Source organism: Vavraia culicis, assembly GCF_000192795.1.
Source record: "Vavraia culicis subsp. floridensis unplaced genomic scaffold supercont1.6, whole genome shotgun sequence".
NCBI lineage: Eukaryota > Fungi > Microsporidia > Pleistophoridae > Vavraia > Vavraia culicis.
This window is the reverse complement of record NW_007360609.1, coordinates 3451-22901: the sequence shown is the minus strand read 5'-3', so window position 1 is coordinate 22901 and position 19451 is coordinate 3451. Positions and strand designations below refer to the sequence as shown.

Genomic DNA, 19451 nt, shown 5'->3' with positions numbered 1-19451 from the left:
CTTTTAACTTACTTTACTTTACTTTACTTTACTTTACTTTACTTTACTTTACTTTACTTTACTTTACTTTACTTTACTTTACTTTACTTTACTTTACTTTACTTTACTTTACTTTACTTTACTTTACTTTACTTTACTTTACTTTACTTTACTTTACTTTACTTTACTTTACTTTACTTTACTTTACTTTACTTTACTTTACTTTACTTTACTTTACTTTACTTTACTTTACTTTACTTTACTTTACTTTACTTTACTTTACTTTACTTTACTTTACTTTACTTTACTTTACTTTACTTTACTTTACTTTACTTTACTTTACTTTACTTTACTTTACTTTACTTTACTTTCACTCCCAGTGCGCTGTTCTAAATCTACCATCTGAGCAATGAGCTGCTCAACAAATTATTTTGGTACCTCGTAAAATAGAAGATAGCATTTTTACCAAAGTGCTTTTGTACCACGCGCATCAACACCGTTTAAACACGAAAGCACGTGCTGCTGCACGTTTCAATTCTCACAATAATGCACATATTATCGCGTAGTACACGCGCAGAATCCTTTCAAATTATGTCTGCTCAGATCAATGACTCAACTTCACACTCAGCGATGAACACCACGGCGCGTTTAACCTCATCATTGTTGTGTGGTACACCGTACGGCAAAACTTGGCATTTTGAACGTGACGTGCACACCCTGATGAGCGGATCATTTACAACGGCACATTTAATTTAATGAAGGTGTTTGACCAAAGCATTCACAACAACGGGTCTGTTGCAAAGGACAGGGCTAGGAACGGCAAACTTAGCTACGTTCTGAGGAAAACGCTTCTTTATAGAAACAAATTTATGGAGAGAAAGGACCGTTTGCATAGAAAAGAAGGAGCTGATCTTTCGAGCAAGAAAATATAAAATGGGTGTAAAAGCAATTTATACATGAATGGCTCGTAATGATCGGACGAAAGAGCGTTCCTCTCACAGAGATAACAGCGCACAAGCGCAAACACAGACCGTCTTGCGTATAAAACGCCCATCCTAGCTCTCCTTCTCATCGCTGATATAGCAGGGATGCAGAAAAACCATCCATCCCACACTAAACACCCCAAAAGCAATGGCACACCATGCACGAACCCATCCAACATCCCTCACAAGTATCAGATAAACCACCATTTCAAGCACAAAGCTTGCTGCCACCATCTTAAAGAAGAACGTGTTCTTGAGCTGCTTGACGAAAAGCAAGCGTAGTAAATCGAGCAGTAGGTTGGTATACAGGAGGCACAGTGTTGATGTGTTGACGTGTGGACTGAGAAGGTCTTTGGTGGTGAACAGCAGGCGAACTACGGTGATGGTGATGAGGTATTTGGGGAGTAGTGTGCTTTGTGTTGATGGCATTGGTGTTGTTGAGGGTTGAGGAATAAAAAAATTAATTATGGCGTGGAAAAAGGGTTTGGGATGAGCGAAGTGCTTTTAAAACAGTGGGGAAGCGTTCGGCCGAGAAATTAATTGCTGAGCATGCTGCGGTGGTAATTAACGTTTTCTGGCGAGAAATGATAAAGTAACACGTTTGTGGTGGAGAAAATCCTTTGCAGATCTTCAAAGGATTGGTAGGTAAATTTAAATTAGTTTCTTAGCCGTTCAATCTTCTTAGCAAATATTTATGCAACCTAAGACCGCTCAGCAACAAAATGTTGATTTAAAACGTGCAAAAAACGCGTTGCTCTATATTTCGAAGAAAATTCGATTGGTACAAAACGTGTTTGTCCCGTTCTAATGGTGTACCACGTATTTGCAGCCTTTCAGTTCAAATGCATAATTTAATTAATGCATCACGTTTGTTACCTGAAAAATTTACGAAAAGAATACGCCGATTATTCGAGGCATTTGAACAGTTAAGAGGATACTTCATAGACATGGCCTGAGTAGACGTGTTAGTGGAGAGCACCTACAAACATGTAGGTATGGTGCCACACTTAAAGGATTGGTGCTCAAAATTTGCAATTTACCTGAATCATGTTGAACTATTAACGAATACCAGTGTGGTTGATCATTGCATGGGCTGCAACGGAACTGCTATTTTTATTGAGGAATTTGAGGTTTGACATACGTTGTGGTAGATGGATGAGAGATAGTAATAGCGCATTTTTTGATGTTGATCGTTTCTTATGGTGAGAAGATTACAAGAATATATTTTGCATAATTTGGTGTTTATCGATAACGAACACGGATGGGTCGTTTTGATGTAGTAATAGCGGTCAACTGTGATGTACAGCGCTTTGGATCTTATTATTTTATGCACATAAACGGATAAGCTTTACAAAAGTATATAAGCAGCACACGATCAGACAACGCACATCAGCGCAAGCCTCAGATTTCCCTTCGTATCATCATCTACGTATTCCATCACGCTCTCCACATCACTTCTTTTCAGGCAGTACACCACACCATCCCTGATGAATATCACCTTTCTGTCCATGTACAGCAGCTGTCTGCTATCGTACTCACCAAGCTCGGAGTTGAAGCGGTTCTTAAAGCACTTTATCTCCAGGTTGTTGTACTCCTTGCTCAGCGTACCAAACTGCTCGGTGAGTGCCGCGACTTTGTTGGCGAGTTCTGCATTCTTTGGTTCAATCGAATTGTTTGTTACGGCAGTACCACCCTTGGCAGCACTGCTTCTCCTGCCCTTGGTACCTTCTGCATTGCCCTTCTCATCTGACCCACTCCGCAGCGCACCCTTGCTCATCTTAATTTCGCTCTTTATTCGCCTTATTTCGCTCTTGAGTGCGCTCTTCTTCTTCTCCCACTGCCTGTCCCTGTCCTTGCTCACCATTCCCCTGACTGCACCTCCCTCCACCAACACATCCACAAGGAACTTCAGCACCTTCACACGGCTGTCAAACTGCTTTGAATTGAGAGATACCACGTTCTTCACCTCCATCACCCGCTTCATGTCAACAAACAGGCTGTTCACGCCCAGCAAAACATTCTTGGCTGTCAGCGGCTTGCTGAACCACTGGATACGCTTGGTGTTCGTGAGCGGGTTGTCTGCTGCATCGGGATAGAACGTGTTTATGGCCCTCGCCACCATCTCTCTGAAGTTGTTCAGGCGCTCTGTTCTGCGCTCGTTGGCGACCAGCCTGAGAAGAACCAGCAGAAGATCTGCGAAGCCGTTCCTGATGATGAGAATGAGCTGCTGGAGCGTGAAGTCGCCTGAGAAGGGATCGCAGGTGTGTTCAGCAGCTGTATGTGCTCCTTCCTCCTTATCCCTGACATCGACCGTCTTTTTCTTTCCCTTTCTGCCCCTCTTGACAGCTTTGCTCTCTCCCTGCACACACCTCCTGATCTCCTTGCACTCCCCGATTTTCAGCTCATCGTAAAACGCGAACACAAAATTGAAGATTACCAGCAGATCAACGATCAGATCAGCATCAACATCCTCGATGATCAGCCTTTCGCAGGTGCCCAAATCTACGCTCTGCTTCTGTTCTCGCATATCGGTGCGTGCATCCCTCTTCCTCGTGCCGTACTCTCCTGTGAAATCCCGTGCACTGTAGTCCTTGCTGTAGTCCCTCCTGCCCGTCTTTGGTCGTTTAGCAAGCGTGTCCTGTTGTGTATCCTGTGCGTGCATGTTGGGATGCACGTCCTCCCACTTCGCAGCGAAGTGCCTGTATGAGCCGGACTGGTCATACGGCGTGTTAAAAGTGTGGTATATGATGCGTGAATGCGTAAAATTTGTGTGTGAGCTGTCTGTGTCTGTCTGTGCACCACTATACGTGCTTTTCTGCGGTCCCTGCATTTTCATCGGTTTTACATCCGGCCTGTCATCTCCTCTCCTTCCACGTTCCCGTTCCCGTTCCTGTGCCCGTTGCACGTTGTGCACCCTCTCGCCACCATCTTCCTCATTCTCCAGCTCCTTAAACACATCATTCCTCAGCATCCTTCCAAATGCACTGCTGACCGTAACACTCTCTAAATATCTCAGTATGTCCCGCTCATCCACGCATATCATCTGGCCTATTCTCATTGCAAGCACGCTCAGGCTTGTTGTTGGGTTATTGATAAACTGACGTACTATCAGTTTCCTGTGTGCTTTAGGGATTTGCATTTGGTGAACCGAAGGGTACCTTTAATTACTGTTTAGGAATTGAAGAATGACTTGATGTGGCAGGGAGTGGCCCGCAAAGGATGTAAATTCAACGTGTCCGTCAATTTGAAACGAGACCGTGCAAGAACAGCGAATATGAGTTCATACAACCGGTCAAAAGTGCACAGAGCTGTCACCAAAGCGAATGAGCATCGCACTAACCAAGAACACGCCATGAATAGCGTTGTACGTCATCTTTTGATAGCAGAAGCTTTACACTCTCGGTATGCCCTTGGCTCACTGCCAACGAGCTAGCACTTCCCATTCCCTAAACATACGGCTGGTACGGCCTGTCGACCAGATGATTCATACTTAGATACATTCACAAATCATCTCTTAAGCAGTATTTAATACATAATCCTCACAAACAAAACCAACCTCCTCCCTCTCTTTTTATCTCAAACATGCGTAAGTTTCATGGTCTATTTCAATGCATAGATTTTCACATATAATGTGGTATACACATTGTTAACTGCGTACAAATCGTTGAGTTGTGTTCTTCTGGTATACATCAGTACATAATGAATAATTCAATTTATTGATCAAAACATGCATTAGAAATAGCTGTGATACGGTAAAGCGTTACATAGAAGCGTTATCTATAGCTGTACGTGAATGAATTGTTCATTTTCATCATTTAATTTAGTGAACCACGTTTACATTTGGATTTATACCCGTTGTACGAGGAAATTTGAAACTTGCCGGTACAAAAGTATTTTATCGTCATAAGTTATGCTAAGTGTTGTGTTGTACTTACAGGTGCACGAGTTCATACAAAAAGGTTGATCATTCGACAAAAATGGTCAAACGTAAGCTCACGTAATAAGATCATCAAATTGATACAACACGGAAAGGACTGTGTGCCATGGTAGAAGGTGTAAATACAACGAATGAATCAGTTCCTGAATGATGGCTGGGGTAGAAGCACGGATCTGTTACACAGCAATATAAGTACGCTATGCTTAGCACTACACAATGATGAGCTGCGTATCGACTATGATTCTATGTTGGCTCTGTTACAAGATTTTCTGCTGGTGTATAAACGCCTACTTACCATGAAAAGCATTTCTGCGCACCGTAGTAAAATACAAACGCGCAATTACCGCTGATAAACCGGAGAACAGGCCCTAAATGGTTAATTGTGCATGCACGCTGCAATAAAATACGATTCGTAACGATCAGCACAAACATAAACAAAAGCTGTTCATTAAGACAAACCACGGTAAAAAGTAAACAAATGCTCACACTCATTCTAGCGGTGCTATCACAGCCAATGAACATATCAATTTTCATCGAAAAGGACGAGTCCACAGCCACAATGCATACGTACAAACTGGCAGTCGATGACCTGCTCACAAAATACAACCAAACTCTTGTAGCGCACGGTACGTCCATACGTGTGCAGCATCTGCTCTCGTTCGCACAGTACAGCAATATGAAAATGTTTGGTGCGCTAGAGCTGCTGGCGGGAAGCGACAAAATAGAGGAGCGGAAGGAGGAGATTAAGAGGGCGCTACCCGGTGAAAACGTCATTATGCTGGTCAGCACGCGATTAGACGATAGCCTGGACAAGTATAACGTGTACGAGGTGTGTGGCAGCGTTGTGTTCGTGAATATGGGCATGATGGGCAACGATGCGCTGTATGGCATATTTTTGGGTGTGGTAAGACTGTTGGGTGCGGTGTTAAGCGCTCCTAACATGGTGATGAGCGAGGGACAGTACAAAGACGGATTTGTGGACTTGGGCAGTTTTGATGATGCGGATGGTGACAAGGCAGATGGTGGCTCGTTGTACACCAGAAGTAGCATACGGGCAGATCTTGACCACGTTTTTAGTCAAAACTTGAAGGGCAGAGACCTGCTGAAGGAGCTCAGGGAGTGCCAGTGCAAGTACAAGGAGTGCAAGGAATGGAGCGTAAACGAGCAGATGGATGGTATAGAGAACGTTGATGAGATGTTAAGCAAGTTTAAAAGGTTTATTGGAAAAGGAATTGCAAAAAATGGAAAGGAAATGATTGCAGAGTTGTTCAAGTTTCTCGATAAAGATGAGAAAGACACCACGAAAGAAGCAAAAAAGAAGAAACCGGGGAGTCCAGCACCAAAGATGAGCGGATCACCTGTAAAAAAAGCGTTTAACAATCTGCTTGATGACAGCATAATAACCAAACCACCATCAAATGAAAGCGCACCGACCAATTCCGGTGATGTTGCTGCCGATACCCCGCGTAACAACCGTGCAGACACGGCGAGCAGCGCTACCAACAATCAAAACACTGGCCGTGTGTCCGTGCCCGTAGGAACAGACACAACGAACAATCCAACCAATTTCCAGAATATCCCTCCGAGCACACGGCCAAACATTTCTAGTAATAACCCGTTCAGCAATCCACAAAATTTGCTGGGCAATAACTTTCCAAATGCGCTTCTCAACAACATTTACGTGCAATTGCAGCGCTTGACGGACAGTCTTAGCCAACCCAGCACACAGCCTGGCCATTTGCTGTCGCTGAATGCAGGCGCCTCAAAGAGAAAGAAACTGAGTGCTTTCACCGAGCCGTACAGAATGAACGATTATGAAGCGGCAATTGGCGAGAAAAAGCAAAAGTATGCGAAGTTATCGTGAGCGGCTAACGAGTTGTGCATGGAGGTACGTAATGCTAGGTACTGCGAAGCGTTGTACACAAAGGGTGGTTGTCCTGTTAAATTGGAGACATCGGAAATTTTAATAAACACCATTTCTTAAGAAAAGGGGTTTGCGTTGGTGTGGAAGGGATCATCGTTGATAAGCATGGATTGTTTTATTCTTGGAGAGTATTCCATGAACGTGCAAATCACTCATCACACATATCGTAGCACGGTAATTACCGCTACGTATGCAAAACTGCACAGCTGTTCTTCTGCATGCGAATGTGTGCTGAAAACACAAATAGCACGATAAATGGCGAGCTGCTCTTTTTCAAAGGATAGAACCATTCATTGCACTTTTGCAAGGATCCGCTCTAAGAAAGGGCACGGTGCACAAGGAAACAGCACAGACATGCCAAGCAAGCAAAACATGATTAAATTGGTACATGAATACTAAAAAGGTATAGCTGTTGAGGAAGAGAGTTTGTTTAGGGTTAGCATGAAAGAGGAATGTTTGTAGCAGCAGTAACCGCGCTCTTATATGAACATGCTCAGATCAACNTTGCATAGTGCAGTGAATTACTCATCAAATGGTACCATAAACTGCACTTGTGCCTGATCGCCAACAACAAGCTTAGTATTCACAGTTCTGTACCGCATCACCACAAGTATTTGGGAGATGCGGTAGAAATGCAAGGTAACACAATTGATTTGGTGATGTGAAGCAATGATCCATTCCTTATTGAATTATGTACACGTGCTGCCCAATTATATGCAATAGCAGAAAATATTTCTTATCGCTGATACTAAGTGCTCATCTCACCACAAAACAGTTTAATATAAATGTACAGTTCTTACACACCGCTCTACAAATACTAGCACACTATCAAATGAGATTGGTGTGATGAACTGCTCGCCATCCAGCAAATGTTGCTTTCTCACAAAAAGAGTTATTTCTCCAACACAACGTGTCCTCAGCTCTTTATCACGAGATAAACCGTTTCCTCGTCATTAGTAGATCAGCTTGCTTCCCGCTAAAATACATAGCATCTATTTTAGTGGCTCTACAAATACATTCTCGGCGTTGAATGCAGGGTAACTGAGGTGAGAAGTGAATTTAGTTCCGGTTCACTCACGAGCGCATTCAAGGTGCAATAATTCCGGTTCAGTCACGAGCGCATTCAAGGTGCAATAATTCCGCTTCAGTCACGAGCGCATTCAAGGTGCAATAAGGTTTTGCTCCCCACAAAATCAGAAACTCAATACCAAAATTTACTGCACTAGCCCATCACAAAACGCGCTTCAAACTAAAACACCCCGTCTCAAGGCTCATTTTCATGATTAATATAAACTTTTATTAATTTAGTGGTTGTAGAAGCATCTGTTCTCCTTGATCTTTTCCATTGTTTCATTGTTCACCCTAATATCGTACCTGATCCCCGAATCACCGTTGATTACCTCCTCGAACAGCAGCGGGTTGAGCACATCCACACCAGCAGCACGTATCATGGCCGTGCTCACTGCTGCCAAAAACTTAGGCTCCTCAGTCTCCAAAAAGATCAGTGTTCTGGTCGTGCACTGTGATGACAGGGTGTGCGCAATGTACGGCACCTCCTGCTCCCTTGTGATGAACACGCCCTCATAAGGCTTCGAGTCGCACGATAGGACGGCAATGATGGACGTATCGCTTGTCTCCAGGTTAAAGCTGTTCAGCATTGTACCCAGCTCAAGCATGTTAGTATCGCACCTGTCCAGCTCAATCTCAGGTGGTATCTCACGTATAAAGATCGGCACAAAGCTGATGGTGACCGGTCTGTCGCTTTTCTCCAGGTACAGATTGAGAGCACGCTCTAGTTCAGATGCAACGAACTGCACGAGGTCCTCCACCTTGCGGTTCTCGTTGATATATCGTGTGCGTGCGTAAGGCGAGATGTAGAACTGGAATCGTACCACCTTGGTCATCGTCTCTCTGCGCGGAATGTTTGTCTGGGTGTTGCCGAGGGTGGTAGCCTGGAACGAAAGAAGAATGTATGCGAGCAGCAGCATAGAGCGCAGGTGCGCGGTGTTTTTATTCCTAACAACAGCAACTCATACGTGTTTTGTTTCATGTGGTGATGTAAGAGGACGGTAATTGCTGTTGGACAAATTGCACGGCGTATTACGTGGTGTTAGGGATGCAAAGCATGTCTTAACGTTTTATCGGTTCGGTGGCTGCTAGTCGTGTAGAATGCGTGCGTAGGAACGGCGAAAGTGTGCCATGAGGGGGCATAGGAACGATGAGTGCAGGCCATGAAGAGCTATGCAAGCATCTCAAACATAAAATACCGATTATATCACCAGTGAAAAGCACCGATCGTACCGCAAATACGGAGAGTCGAACTCGTACTGCAAATGTAGAAGTGATCTGGTACTGTAAGCGTAAATAATTGCCTGCATTGCTCAAAGCGAGTAAAACAGCAGATTTTTTCATATGGTAAATATGATTTTATTTCATAATAACTGCGCTATTTCCATTTATAAAACGGTTAAAACTGTTCTTTCCATTCTTTGATACTTTCTTCTTTTCATATTTCGTATTATGTTTTTTCTATTGTTTAAGATTTTATGTTAGGGGTTAATTAATTAGCTACTATTCGGTGATCGTGTTTTGATGTTTTTAGTAGAGAAAAATTGAGGGTGTTTCGGAAAGAATGAGTTGTACAACAACTTTAGACTCTTCATTCAGTGCAAATACATGAAATAAGCATTTTTTATTTTTATCGAAGGGTCAAATAATTTATTTCGCAGAACTGACCAATCATATTTCGAGTTTTCTTTTTATCTGTAAGAAATATAATTGTGATATTAGCTATGAGATGGTGTGGTTGAGATAATGAGAACGAGATAATAAACTGATATGGTAATATTAGCCTGATATAGGGTTGAGATGGTACTTATTGGTAAAAAATACAAATACAAAATGCTGATCCATAGCTAACATCATAAATAATACCATGTTAATAACAACTTTTAAAATTATTTTTTTATAGAAACGTACCGCTTACTTCTTCATACTCTTCAACATTTTAACATTCTCATCCATCGCATATTCATACCTATCCTCAAACCGTACCGCCTCTTCTCCATTCCCAAACTTAACAACAAACGTTCTCTCCTCGCTCTTTGCATCATCATCGCACTTATCGCTCTTGGTAAGCCATATAAACGTGTTAGCACTCGTCTTATGCCTGTGCAGCTTACCGATCGGAAATATGAAATGGTTGCAGCCCAGTTTGTAAATCTTCTCCCTTACCATTGCCAGCTTGAACAAATTGCGCTTCTCAACCTTTTTTATGTAAATGGGTCCCTCACCCCTCTGCTCTATCGCTCCCGTCTTCTCTGAGAACATGAACAACTGACAAGACGCCTTGAAAATAACTATCTTGCCATCCTCTTCTGTATCTGCCGTACTTCCCGTTTTGTTCAACACGTCAGATCCTTCCTTTTCAATAAACAGTGCATCGCTCCGCTCCTTTAGAAATTCGCTTCCCTTGTGCACGGGCTGAGCAGGTCTGTCAAATATTGAAGATGTACTCGCACTCTCGGGTTTAATCTGTACATTTACCTGTTTAGCACCCCCCTGTACTTCGCCATTCATTTTGCCACTCTTTTCACCGTTTTCCTCTTTTACACACTCTCCATTGTTATGATCCTTGCTCTTCTCGCCATGGCCCTCCTCTACGCTCTCAGAACACCCTTCTTTATCACCCTCTTTTATTTTTACGCACCCCTCCTTTTCCACTCTACTCCCATTCTCACTGTCTATTTGCCGCTCTGTTTCGTTCTTTTCCCGTTCTGTCTCTTCTATAATCATGCAAGGGCTCAAAATTTTTATTTTTTATCTCAAAATGAAAAATGTATTCGTGTAATGCATGAACAACCAGCAAACTATTTTTAACGCAGTGGGCATTAATCAAGTTATGTAAGCGTTGGCAGTGTGAATTGCGTAGTACTGAAAGAGCACATGTGTTGCAGTGCTGTACTTATTACGTTAATGTTGTTGTTCATGCCGATTCGTTAAATAGTTTTTTGTTATTCATGCACATAGAAATCATAAATACGTCTATCCTGCACAAAACATGCTATTCATCCCTTACACGGTTACCATGTTAAGAGTATCATCTTAAACACGCAAGCCCACGAATTACGATTCGTCCTTTCTCGTTGCACTATTCGTATTTGCACAGCATTCTCATTACAACACTTATCCCTGTTCATGTACCTTTTTATTCTTTCGCATGATAAATTAAATCTGCTCGGTACCTCAGTTACGCTTTCCGCCGCTTTATGGTAAATTCTTATCTTCATGCATAGCTTTGCCTTTCTTCATCTACCCGTTACGAAGTAACATACACGAGTTATACCAAGAAAAGGGTGGCATGCTGCATTACCAGTCCTAGACCGTTCTATATCTGTGTTAAAATATCCTTTGCGAAGTATTCATGGGTATGAAAGCAAGAATGCTCCTAGTAAAGGTGTGATCTGGTTGCTTTCATGTGCATGTTAAATACCCCTCACAGCAAATAATTCTTCTGATTCCTTTCATTTTACGCACAAATTAACGCCTCTTAATTCAGCGATCATAGCATAACAGTACAGCTCTGTTAATCCCTTGGTTGTCACCATGTGGTGCGCAATTCCTTGTTGCTAAAATTATTTACCCCTATCAACGCAGAATAAGGAATCGTTTCTGAGGTAAATTCTTTAATTATGGTAAAAACACTAAATAAACTATGAAGAAGAGCGTTGAACAGAATAAATTATTTAATTACTAGGTAGAGCGTTGAACAGAATATAAATTATTTAATTACGAGGTAGAGCGTTGAACAGAATATAAATTATTTAATTACGAGGTAGAGCATTAAAACGCAGAATTAATGCCCACTCCAAATCAATACCATAAAACAGTGCGTTTCACAATAAAAAAAGCATAAAAATGTAAAACATCGCATAAACAGAAACAAGCGAGTTTAGAACGATGACAGCAGCACATCTTACGAGCAATTTAGCACTTGCGCTTGAAGTGCATGCATTGCGGTGCACGAAAGAGCGATTAGAAATGAAGATGAGCATTTTACAAACGATAAGGAGGATGGATGTGCATGTGGGGAGGAGATGTGATGAAATGGTACGTGTGATGGGTGTGAAGGAGTGTTTGGTGATGAAGATGAAGGAAATGAGGAGAAGGATGAGCGAGAGTGTGATGAAGATGGTTGAGTTGGTAGAGAAAGAGAGAATGTGTAGGGAGGAGGGTGTGTTGAACGGTATGGATGAATGGGTTGCTGATGGATGTGGCACCGGGAACGATAATGGGCAGGGCACCGGGAACGATAATGGGTATGGCACCGGGAACGATAATGGGTATGGCACCGGGAACGAAAATGGGCATGGCGCCGGGAACGAAAATGGGCATGGCACCGGGAACGAAAATGGGCATGGCACCGGGAACGATAATGGGCATTGCATTAGAAGTACGGAGGTGGGACAAGTCTATGGTCATGTCCATGAAGTAAAATACATCGGTCCAAAATACCGTACTGAGATAGAGCCCGTGGATAAAAAATACGGTGTATTCAAAGTAGCGAGACCAACGCATAAAAACTACGGCGGTGATGAAAAACAAAATATCAGAAAGAATGATTATGCGTATGAGAACGTGATAACAGAACTGAACAGCACCCTGCCCATGAACACCAAGAATACGGCTGAACAGCACGGTACAGACCGGCTAACAAGCACAAGATCATCTCCTCATCTCAGAAATTACAAGCGATTGAACGAATACGCATCGTTTCCTTTTTTGAGGAGAGATGAGTGCAAGCTGCTGATTATGAAGAAAGAAATTGAAAGGAGCATAGAAATGATCAGGACAGTGATTTACAAAGAAATGGACGTATTCGTGGGAATGATGGCTGGGATGGGGGTGGTGAGCACAGATAGAAGAGATGCACGAAAGGAGCACATGGTGTGTGCCAAGAATGGTGATGTAGTGCTGAATAGCATTGATGAGCGTGACTTTCTTGTCAATTTTAACAATCGGAACAGGTTGAACGATGATTTTGTGAATTATGGCTTGGTTGATGATGCCGGTGCTAGAGCACTTAGAGAAGAGGAGAAGAGAGTGGTGCAGCACATGCACGATTATATCGGGGATGTAAAAGAGCAGAAGGCGGAAGAGTGCCGGTTTACCGCACGACACCGTTTATTACAACTGAGAGAGCGCGTGGTAAGCAACATTCTCAAATATTTTGAAGAAGCTGCTCAACAGGAAGTAACACGGAGTGTGAATGCGCATGGATGGGTTGAACGGTACGGTTCTAAGAAAAGGAACGGAAAGGAAAAGCTGGTGATGAAAATGAAAGAGGAGATCAAAATGAGTGGTGATGACCGGTGTAGTACACATAAATGTGCGGTGCAATGCGTAAAACTTAAAATTAAGGATGCAATGCTGTTTATGCAGAGACGTACTTTAATGAACTACTGTTCGTGTTTAATGCGTGTTGACGAGAAGTACGAAGAGGAAAGAATGGAGGTTGTGAGGAGGTACGAGCAGGGAAAGGTTGAGATGATGAGGCGATACGAGAAGGAAAAAACAAAGATGGAGAGGAAGTACGAGAAGGAAAAACTAGTGAAGATTGAAATGGAGAAGAATTACGAGCAGGAAAAGATAAAAAATACCGAAATAATAAAAAAGTACGAGGAAGAAAAGCTGAAAGAGATCGATATGCAAAGAGCGGTGCACGAACAGAAGGTAGAAATGATGCATGAGCAGCACGAGGTAGAAAATAATGATGCACAAAAAAAGAGTGCACTGGTAAATGAGAAGTTAAAGACATGCAGCGCATTGAAGAGCATGGCCCTAAGCGTTCTCAATAACAAATGCGTGGCGTATACATGCATAGACATAGAAAGGAATCTCTACAGAATACAGAGCAACATTTTTTATGCAGAATTTATTCTGCTTAATGCGATACACCAGAGCCTCAAGATGGTGGTGAGGAGCGGAACAATAGAAAATGATGAAAGACTCGTGGGAGTGATAAACGAATCTTTACGTGCCATAGAAAGGTTTAATAGCCCGCAGTTTGTCAAAGTGAGTGTTGAGCTGGAGATATGCAAAAGATACGTAAAGGACCTGATAAAGATAAAGAAGGTGCTAAGGATGTTTAGCATATACTCGGAATGGGACTGCTGAGCGTAAAGAAAGGTAAAAGATGAGAAGTATGGTTTAGTGGCGGTATGCTGATACGGTTGCGTTCCAACGAAAGAAAAGACTGGTATAGTGGTTAATAATCATGGTTTATGATTGATGTGCTGATCATACCGTAACGTACCGGTTGATAGCTGCTAATGCCGTATCTTATCGGTAAGTAATCGCTGTATTGACGATTACTCTGTGATTCGTTCTGCGACCAGCTCTACCGCCTGCACATATCACTCAGATCGAACGAACAATTACTATCACTGCGAGGTACGTGGTAGTTAAATACGTTTAGTGCAGCACCACGGTAAAGCGCATTTTAAAGGATCGTATCCTTTTCGGTACGTACTACACGTGGGGTATAAAACGATCGTTTTTGCATGTAAGTGCTTACCCACTTAGAAAGATGCATAATACGTAAATAATTAAACCATAAATTACATGAACATAGAAATGAAAGTGCATTAAGGTGTTGCACATATTGTTGCGTGGTACTGTGCTGTATATTAAACGGTTATCCTAAAGGATGCAAAGCGTATAAGCAGGAGTGTATTATATTGCAATCAACGAGGAGAAAAGGAGCAAAATTATTGCGCGTATTGAACTGTGGTACCATTTGAATGGTAAGGATCGGTTTACAATACGTGCTAAGAATATGCTGTGGGTATTTGAGTACTTAGCAGGTACGAATAGAAGAAAATACGTGCTAAGAATACGCTATTGGTACTGGCACAATATAACAACACGCTATACCAATAATACTTCGTTTAATAAAATGCTCGTGATGTGTAGTGCGGTGCTATGGCGGGCTCCTTAGAAATTATTTGAGTTCATAACAAAATACGATATGTGATCAATCTGCAGGTACAAGGCCCTGTAAAGCTTTTTGAAGTAGTAAATACAAATCACGAACAGGAAGAAATAATCAATCTTGTATTCGAAGTTTACGATGCGCCAAAGGGTAAAGAACAAATTGATCGTGCTCACGAGGCCGTAGTTGAAGAGTACCTGGTAGAAAATGAGCACTATCACAGATGTTTCCATGAACGAGAGCTTGAGAAGCGTGTCCTTTCCTGTGAGATAAAATTTCTTGTTGCCAATGATGAACGTGTCATTCGCGGGCGCACCATCACTCTCACGCGTCATTGCACCGTTGGCGTACTCACGCCCGTTAAATGCATAGCTGAGCCGCTCATAGCACGGCTCATGAAAGTGCTTGCTGTTGAAGAAAATCTCGTCAATTATAAAAGACAGGGACTCGACAACGATGTTGATCGCAAAATGGAAGAAAACGAACAGAAACACCGTAGCAACCACGGTGATCATCTGCACCACAATCTTGTTTGGCATAAGGTCCTCGTCCACCCTGTACTCGCAGAAACACTGCTCGCACGTTTTTATCTCCCGCAGGTTCTTGCCCTTGAACCGCCACAGCCGGAGACACGTCTTGTGCACGTACTTGATGCTCCCCTTACATCCGCATGGTGATATTAAGTCGCATGTTGAATCTATCGGGTTGTTGTACATGTAACAAATTTTGCATCGTTCGGAAGGATCAATCGCACTTACCGTTTTTACCTCGCTCAGATTTGTCTGCTTGTGTTTCGGTTGTCTGCTTTTGAACAGAAACATGAGAGTGAGCGATTCAATTCTTTTTTATTTTTATTGAGCGCCTTGCACACCAATGGCAGGGAACAGCCCCTTTTAGAGAAACTAGCGAATTGATTAGTTTATGGTTGCGCAGCTGTGGTGAGGTGTGTTAACAGGGGCGTATTCTTAACAATGCCTTGGCGAGCAGGGTGTAGTAATTACGGATACCTCGCACGTAAAGCAATCAAATAGTTACCCCTGTAAATGAGTGGCCGAGCGAACACCGGGTTACCGTTACAGAAACACAACAGTGGTGCTGATGTACTGGCACAGCGGTGTTAGTACGTGTAAATTTTGGTAGATGATAAAATATTAATAATTTTGGTAAATGGTAAAATATTGGTAAATGGTTAAATGTTGGTAGATGGCTAAATATTGGTAAATGGTAAAATATTGGTAAAATATGCTATCAAATAAACACATTTTATTAACACTTTACCAATGCATACATGCAGGGCTAATTAAATGGTATAAAATAGGAAGTAGTGGATTTGGAAGAAGGTTAACTTTAGTGATCGCATCAAATACGGAATGCGTTCTTAACTACGTTGGTGACACATCTTTGTAATGTTAAATGGTACGTACAGAGAACGCTTACATGGCTGACCAATGCTGATGCTGGGTGATTGTACAGAACGAATTAACGGCTTGTAGAGCGATAGGTGGAAAGAGGAAAATGAAAAGGAGGAGAAGAAATGAGCAAGTGAATGCAAGAGGAGATGTTCTGTTGACCGTTACGGTGTAAATGAGGTATAGAAAAACCATTTCTATGAATGTCTCGTATTTGTAGTATTTATCGCATGATTGTTGAGCTGCCTTTTCTAGGATATAGCGCTGTTCTGAACACCTTTTACTGAACGTATGCTTATTCACCATTTTACACCACACCGCTGTGCACCTAACGTGTTTAAAAGATGCTTTTGTAACAGCAGAGCTGTTTTATACGGGCACGCTAAGCAACAATTTGTAAGAAATTTAAATTTTTGTGGATAATTTTAAAATAGCGCTCTTAAGGAGAGCGTGATCGAGGTATTAAGTGAATTTGTTCTTTACAATTTTGGGGTGATCGCACACCTCAATCAGAACAAATTTAGGTTTTTGGGAGTGAACTCGGCATCGTATGGCCTGTGCTTATCCGGTGGTGCAAAATGAGCTGTACTTCTTGTATGCTATGACAGAAACATTTTTTTCTTCGTGTTGAGAATGGCAATCTCAGCTAAATTTGTTTAACCTGCGTTCTACATGGCTTAAACGGCATGACCGTGGATAACCCTTGCTGCTGCGGCAAGACCGGTCGCTGTGCCGTATAAAACCAAAGGTGTGGTATGCATCGTTATCAATCACGTTGGCGCTCTATTGGATTATGTTTTGCACGTACCGTTTGAAAATGAAATATGTGACAAAGAATGATGTTACCGCTCGTACACGTGTATTCCCTGGTATTTCCATGGTTGAAATGGTATGAAGACCACGTACGCGCATTTATTTGGCATGGTGCCGCTGCTCGCTAAAATTTACGTATTTTTGATCGCTGATCAACCCCGGCCTTCAGCCCATGCAGGGTTTCTTTAACGTATGCTCGCTGCTCTCAAAACGGTTAAACATCCTCAGAAAGTACACCACAACGCTGTCAATCACGCCAACACAGGTGTACACCAGCAGATTCTTCTTAGAATTACCTGCCTTTACCAACCATTCCTTCTCAATAAACAGCACTGCGCTGTGCCAAATTGCTCAGTGCAGCTTTACGTACCAGCTCACGGCTGACACGCTAGAACTGGTAGGAAATTCCGGCAGTTGCACACTAAAACAGAAAATAATGGTTGGTGAGGTGGATCAGAACGATTTATACGTTGACGAACCGTTGATAAGCTTTGAATGTCCCGTTGAATTTGTAAAATTCGTAATAAAGCTGGAGGGAAGATCCACCATGGAAATGCGTGTTAGTGATGATGGCACGGTACAGTGTGGTGTGCACGAGGTGATAAACTACAATTTTACCTTCAAAGCGTGCAAAGTGCGGATCAGCAATGTTGAGAGCATCGATGTGAAGGTGCGGGTGGGGGATTTACTGTTTATGGAGGACCTGCTGGACAACATGATGGTGTTCTGCGTTTTTGAGGACTTTTTGCTTGTTTATTGTTATGACCAGGGATCAACGCTGGCGGTGAGGGTTAATATTTTGGTTTAGTGCACGGCATTATTTCGTATTTTTGTGGTAGAGGAGATGCGGTGTGGTCTACCACCGTATTTAATGGTTATAGCCCTTTCCCATTTAATGACACGGTTTTTCCGCTAACTAGGCAAATGAATTAAACGCTTTGTTTCTACAAAAAATAAATACGGCACTGCTCCTTACGTTGTGTTTAATTCGTATGATAAACCGAAAAAGGGCACGCACACGAAAAATATGAACCTGCTCAGGGAATGCATGTGTTCTGATTCCACAGGTAGTGCTTAAACCACCCGTGTAATTTATCGTTCCAGACCAAACGTACTTACCGCTTTGATTGTCTCTCACGTGCGGTATTTGTATTCATTTGATCCGCCCTACATTCATAGTGCTGCACAACCCGCTCTTCAAAAGCACAAGTATTTGAACAGGGCCCTTCGTGTAATTTGATCTAAGCATTTTGGTATGGTGACAAGACTTGGTGCGTGCAATCAAATGGTATGGTGTAAAGACTTGGTGCGTGTGTCCATACCTCGATGGACCGCAAAGTACTTTCATACCAATGCTCGTAAAGGGCATTACTGCTATGGAGGACCTTAAAGCGTTGGTATAAGCAGGTATTATAGAATGATTTAATGTACGATAATTTTTATGGCAAAAACTTTGAATTGATTCAAACACGGGTCTCGTTGAAAGGATGCATTTTACAAAAAAACCTGAATACAAACAGAAGTATGTGCATCATGGGGAGTAAAACTACGCTTTTTGTAATAAAACGTGTGAATAGAGAAATGAACAGCACCTACAAAGACCAATTCACAATAAATGGTAATTTTGGTTAATTTGTAAAACTTTCGGAGTTTTGATATTTTAAATTAAAATAAAATAAAAGCAAACAAAATTGGAACGAAATGGGTAAAGGTAAGAAACTAATGGACTTTGACAAGTTCTTGAAGGAAAACAAAAAGAAAATTACGCACAGTGAACTAAAAATTGCCTTGGGTAACGAAGGATGCGATTTGGACAGCTTCTTGGGATCGTTGGTCCTGGCATACTCGCAGAACGTTGTGCACGTCGTTAACATGAGAAAGGAAGTCTTTGAATGCAAGGGAGAGCTGATGTGGGTGTGCAAGCATTTGAAGGTAAACATCGACGATTTGATATTTCTGGAAAGACCAATGGGAAATTTCTCACCGCGCGTTCGCAGGGCCGGCACGTACTTCTTGTGCGGAAATGAAACAATTGCTCTCGAGGGAAAGAAAATTGAGCTTTTCATGACCGACCACAATAAGCCGGTGGAGGAGCTGAGCCACTGTGACATTAACATGATAATAGACCACCACAAGCTTGAAAAGAACATTTCATCGGTCAAAAGAATATACATTGATATCGATGTGGGCAGTGCAACAACGCTTGTCTCCAAGTACATGGGTGCCGAGATCAGCAAAAGAATCGCAATGATGCTGATAATACCGATAATCGTGGACACAAAGTATTTGAAGCGACGTACGAGTGTGTTTGATGTTGAGGAGTACAGAAAACTGAAGAAAATTGTGGATGTGAAGAAAAAGAAGCTGAAAGCGATGAAGAAGCGGCTCAAAAAGGCGAGACGAAACGATGACC

At 42.3% G+C, this 19451-nt stretch overlaps 10 protein-coding genes across 10 annotated transcripts; 5 read left to right on the top strand and 5 right to left on the bottom strand.

The window, feature by feature from the left end:
• Window positions 1-2: 2 nt before the first annotated feature.
• On the top strand, window positions 3-392 carry VCUG_00521 (uncharacterized protein; the record flags this gene model as incomplete). The annotated part of the gene is made up of 1 exon (XM_008075351.1): window positions 3-392. A coding segment is annotated over one exon (390 nt), but the record flags the coding sequence as incomplete, so codon positions are not given.
• A 521-nt stretch (window positions 393-913) lies between these two features.
• Window positions 914-1488, bottom strand: VCUG_00520 (uncharacterized protein). Its single transcript, XM_008075350.1, has one exon. The coding sequence runs from the start codon at window positions 1389-1391 to the stop codon at window positions 1035-1037; it is 357 nt and encodes a 118-aa protein (XP_008073541.1). The 5' UTR covers window positions 1392-1488; the 3' UTR covers window positions 914-1034.
• Window positions 1489-1789: 301 nt separating this feature from the next.
• VCUG_00519 (uncharacterized protein) lies at window positions 1790-4108 on the bottom strand. The gene has a single exon (XM_008075349.1). The coding sequence runs from the start codon at window positions 4099-4101 to the stop codon at window positions 2338-2340; it is 1764 nt and encodes a 587-aa protein (XP_008073540.1). The 5' UTR covers window positions 4102-4108; the 3' UTR covers window positions 1790-2337.
• Window positions 4109-5299: 1191 nt separating this feature from the next.
• On the top strand, window positions 5300-7190 carry VCUG_00518 (uncharacterized protein). Its single transcript, XM_008075348.1, has one exon. The coding sequence runs from the start codon at window positions 5378-5380 to the stop codon at window positions 6761-6763; it is 1386 nt and encodes a 461-aa protein (XP_008073539.1). The 5' UTR covers window positions 5300-5377; the 3' UTR covers window positions 6764-7190.
• A 907-nt stretch (window positions 7191-8097) lies between these two features.
• Window positions 8098-8811, bottom strand: VCUG_00517 (uncharacterized protein; the record flags this gene model as incomplete). Its single annotated transcript, XM_008075347.1, has 1 exon — window positions 8098-8811. The coding sequence occupies one exon, from the start codon at window positions 8809-8811 to the stop codon at window positions 8128-8130; it is 684 nt and encodes a 227-aa protein (XP_008073538.1). The 3' UTR covers window positions 8098-8127.
• A 983-nt stretch (window positions 8812-9794) lies between these two features.
• Window positions 9795-10618, bottom strand: VCUG_00516 (uncharacterized protein; the record flags this gene model as incomplete). Its single annotated transcript, XM_008075346.1, has 1 exon — window positions 9795-10618. The coding sequence occupies one exon, from the start codon at window positions 10616-10618 to the stop codon at window positions 9806-9808; it is 813 nt and encodes a 270-aa protein (XP_008073537.1). The 3' UTR covers window positions 9795-9805.
• Window positions 10619-11782: 1164 nt separating this feature from the next.
• VCUG_00515 (uncharacterized protein) lies at window positions 11783-13999 on the top strand (the record flags this gene model as incomplete). The annotated part of the gene is made up of 1 exon (XM_008075345.1): window positions 11783-13999. The coding sequence occupies one exon, from the start codon at window positions 11783-11785 to the stop codon at window positions 13997-13999; it is 2217 nt and encodes a 738-aa protein (XP_008073536.1).
• Window positions 14000-14818: 819 nt separating this feature from the next.
• Window positions 14819-15637, bottom strand: VCUG_00514 (uncharacterized protein; the record flags this gene model as incomplete). Its single annotated transcript, XM_008075344.1, has 1 exon — window positions 14819-15637. One exon carries the CDS (start codon window positions 15635-15637, stop codon window positions 14819-14821), a length of 819 nt encoding a protein of 272 aa, XP_008073535.1.
• Window positions 15638-16960: 1323 nt separating this feature from the next.
• On the top strand, window positions 16961-18022 carry VCUG_00513 (uncharacterized protein). Its single transcript, XM_008075343.1, has one exon. It carries the CDS (start codon window positions 17211-17213, stop codon window positions 17844-17846), a length of 636 nt encoding a protein of 211 aa, XP_008073534.1. The 5' UTR covers window positions 16961-17210; the 3' UTR covers window positions 17847-18022.
• Window positions 18023-18739: 717 nt separating this feature from the next.
• Window positions 18740-19450, top strand: VCUG_00512 (uncharacterized protein; the record flags this gene model as incomplete). Its single annotated transcript, XM_008075342.1, has 1 exon — window positions 18740-19450. A coding segment is annotated over one exon (711 nt), but the record flags the coding sequence as incomplete, so codon positions are not given.
• Window position 19451: the final 1 nt, after the last annotated feature.